The sequence below is a fragment of the Bison bison genome, unplaced genomic scaffold (genome assembly GCF_000754665.1).
Source record: "Bison bison bison isolate TAMUID 2011002044 unplaced genomic scaffold, Bison_UMD1.0 scf7180017864482, whole genome shotgun sequence".
NCBI lineage: Eukaryota > Metazoa > Chordata > Mammalia > Artiodactyla > Bovidae > Bison > Bison bison.
In genome coordinates, this window is record NW_011495042.1 from 375,450 (window position 1) to 378,587 (window position 3,138).

General features: G+C 35.1%; 1 protein-coding gene across 1 annotated transcript in view; it reads left to right on the forward strand.

The window, feature by feature from the left end:
- The window catches only part of SMARCC1 (SWI/SNF related, matrix associated, actin dependent regulator of chromatin, subfamily c, member 1), a 125,030-nt gene that overhangs the window by 21,381 nt on the left and 100,511 nt on the right, over positions 1 to 3,138 (forward strand). Inside the window, exons 5-6 of the mRNA XM_010862496.1 lie at positions 774 to 855; positions 1,935 to 2,027. Coding sequence (XP_010860798.1) covers positions 774 to 855; positions 1,935 to 2,027 — 175 coding nt within the window. The remainder of the gene's footprint in view (positions 1 to 773; positions 856 to 1,934; positions 2,028 to 3,138) is intronic.

Below are 3,138 nucleotides of genomic sequence, written 5' to 3' on the forward strand. Positions count from 1 at the left end.
ACAGAACAAAGCTAGTGGAGGTGATGGAATTCCAGACCCTGATGCTGGGAAAGATTGAAGGTGGGAGGAGAAGGGGATGACAGAGGATGAAATGGTTGGATGGCATCACCGACTCAATGAACATGAGTGTGAGCAAGCTCCAGGAGTTGGTGATGGACAGGGAAGCCTGGCATGCTGTAGTCCATGGGATCGCAAAGAGTCGGACGTGACTGAGCTGACTGAACTGAATCTCTGGAAATGACTAAGAATAGGTAAAAATAACAGTAACATGTTATTCTTGGGTACTTAGATAAAGAAACATTCGGGAAGGAGTTGAAGTGTAGGTAAATACATGAATTTTACCACATTTGGGACAGTAGTGGGCTCTTAAGAGCATTATAGACACTCTTGACTTTGAACAGATAACTTTTAAGCATATATAAAGTAGACACTTTCCATATACTTGGAGAATGGTATAGTAGTTCACTGCCTTTGGATCTGTGGATTACTTTTTTATATATGATGTAAAATATCTTAGATCTACAGAAAACAGGGGACGCTTCTTGAATTGGGTAGTTCATTTTGACTGGAGTAGATTGAATATCATTAAATGTAATGTTTTATGACGGTGTTGACATTGATTTCTCATACTGCCAAGAAAATATGTTATACATTTTGTAGAGTGCTATTTTAATATCCAGATCTTTTGAGCTCACTTGTATTGGGTACTAAAACCAAGTTTTCACTTTTGTTTAAAGTCGGAGGCAAATTAACTAATGATTTTTTGCTTACAGGCGGAGGTTTGATCTGCAGAACCCATCCCGAATGGATCGTAATGTTGAAATGTTTATGAACATTGAAAAAACATTGCTTCAGGTAACTCAGAAAATTTGATTGTTAAAACTTTTTTTCTTTAATATGCTTTTAATTCTAAGATTGGCTTTATTCTAGCTCAAAGATCAAAGGGAGAAAAGTTTCCTGAAATCTATTATTGTATTATTTTTATGAGTTTTGGGGATTAGAGCTATAAGGTATGACTATGTCATTTACAGAATATTTTTCTTAAACATGGTAGATAATTCATAATATTTTCTTTAGTAATTTCACTAATCCATTATTTAGATCTTTCATATTTAATGTGAACATTCTTTCATCCTAGTAGTCATTTGTTTATACGGTCATTTTCTTTGGATTTGTTTCATGGCTGTACCATAAATAGAAATCTTATTTCCCCAACTAGATTATAACTTGGAGAAGAGAACACTTAATTTTCTTCTTTTCTTTCTTAGTGTTTTTACTAATAAGTACTTTTTAATAATCACTGAATTAACCTTCGTGGGGAGAGGGGACTGACAATTCTGCTGGGTATTATCATTAATTTAATTCCTGAAACTTTTCTCATGGGCTCTTAACTAAGAGAAATAACTGAGCAGTTTCTGTATCTTGTCTAATTTTTGGTGATGGTTTGGGGAGTTAATATGCATGTTTTAATCGTTGCTATTCATAAGATTAGAAATGGGGGGAAAGAGCTATAATTCAGTTTTTATATTTTAAGTAAATTAAATGATGAAGCAAATTGGGCATCCCTCCCCATGTACCCCCCTCTACCCTCCACCCCCCAGGTTAGGTGAAAATGCTACATGAGACTTAGACTCTCGAGTCCAGGTAAAATTGACTAGGATTAATTTATCAATATAATACCTTAATGAAAAGTATAATGAATTTCTGTAGGTCATGAGTCTTAGCAGTTTTTTCATCAGTGAATGGCATTAAGTAGCCTGCTGAACACCTAGGTTTTGTATTGAAATAAGGCTTTTACATGCTACAGCAAAGTATGTCTTCCTATTTTAAGCAGTTTGGCTTTGAGTGCCAACTTTTGTCATTAAGGTAAATGCATAAGTAATGTGACATTATTTCAAAACTAAGAATTTGGAAATGTTTTCTTTTTCCCTCAGAGCAATTGTCTGGCCAGACCCAACATCTACCTCATTCCAGACATTGATCTGAAGTTGGCTAACAAATTGAAAGATATAATCAAACGACATCAGGTAATATACATGATCACTTCAGAAACATTGTGTATATAGAATTCTTGTGAATCTCAGCTATAAATTATATCTTTTGATTTCTATATATATATGCATAAAGTGAAAGTTCCTCTCTTTGGGTTAGTCCCAAGTTTTCTTCTCTCTCCCCTTGCCTTCAATTCTTAGCCTAGAATAGCATTTTCCCACTAGCATTATTGAGATATAATTGATACATAACATTATAAATTTAAGGTATCCAATGTGATGATTTGATACATGGCTGTTTCCTGGAGTAGCATTTAATAAAGCCATTGGTGTGGATTCATAACAGTCTTACAATGAAATATGTCTTTTTAGAGTTAAAGAGACCAGTGTACTGTGCATCCCTGTAATTACAAAGTCAAACAGTGAGAGCTGGTGACACGGTTATTGGTAGGAAGAGATCGAAGATTACTTCAAGTAAACCTGCCTCTCTCCCATTATATGTATTGTATTTATATTTGTAGTGTTGAAAAAATGACTGGAAGATTCTGTTTTCTCTACAAACTTCCTTCTCTTGGTTTACATGTACCAGTGCTATCTTCTCACATCTTCACTTCCTTTCTCTAACTTTATTGTGGTGAAGACCTTGGGTATTTATGCATTTATAGGTCTGTGACTACATATGTGGCTAAACTGTAAGCAAATCTTTGTCATGGTAAACTAGCTGAGGACACTCAAGATAATTTTTTGAAGCAACATCACTTGAATGACAAAGTTTTACCATATGTTAGAGTTGGTTGAGAAACCTCATGAAATAGATGTTTTTTTTTTTTTTTTCCTGCTGCAAGAGAAATTGCTGGTTGAATTATATTTTAGCATTTATTAAAGTTATCTTCTAAGTTTTCAAAGCAAATATTGCTAATACTGCTTTTTAAAAAATTTTTATTAGAGTATAATTGTTTTACAGTGTTGTGTTCAGTTCAGTTCAGTTCAGTCGCTCAGTCGTGTCCGACTCTTTGTGACCCCATGAATCGCAGCATGCCAGGCCTCCCTGTCCATCACCAACTCCTGGAGTTCATTCAGACTCACGTCCATTGAGTCAGTGATGCCATCCAGCCATCTCATCCTCTGTCGTCCCCTTCTCCTCCTG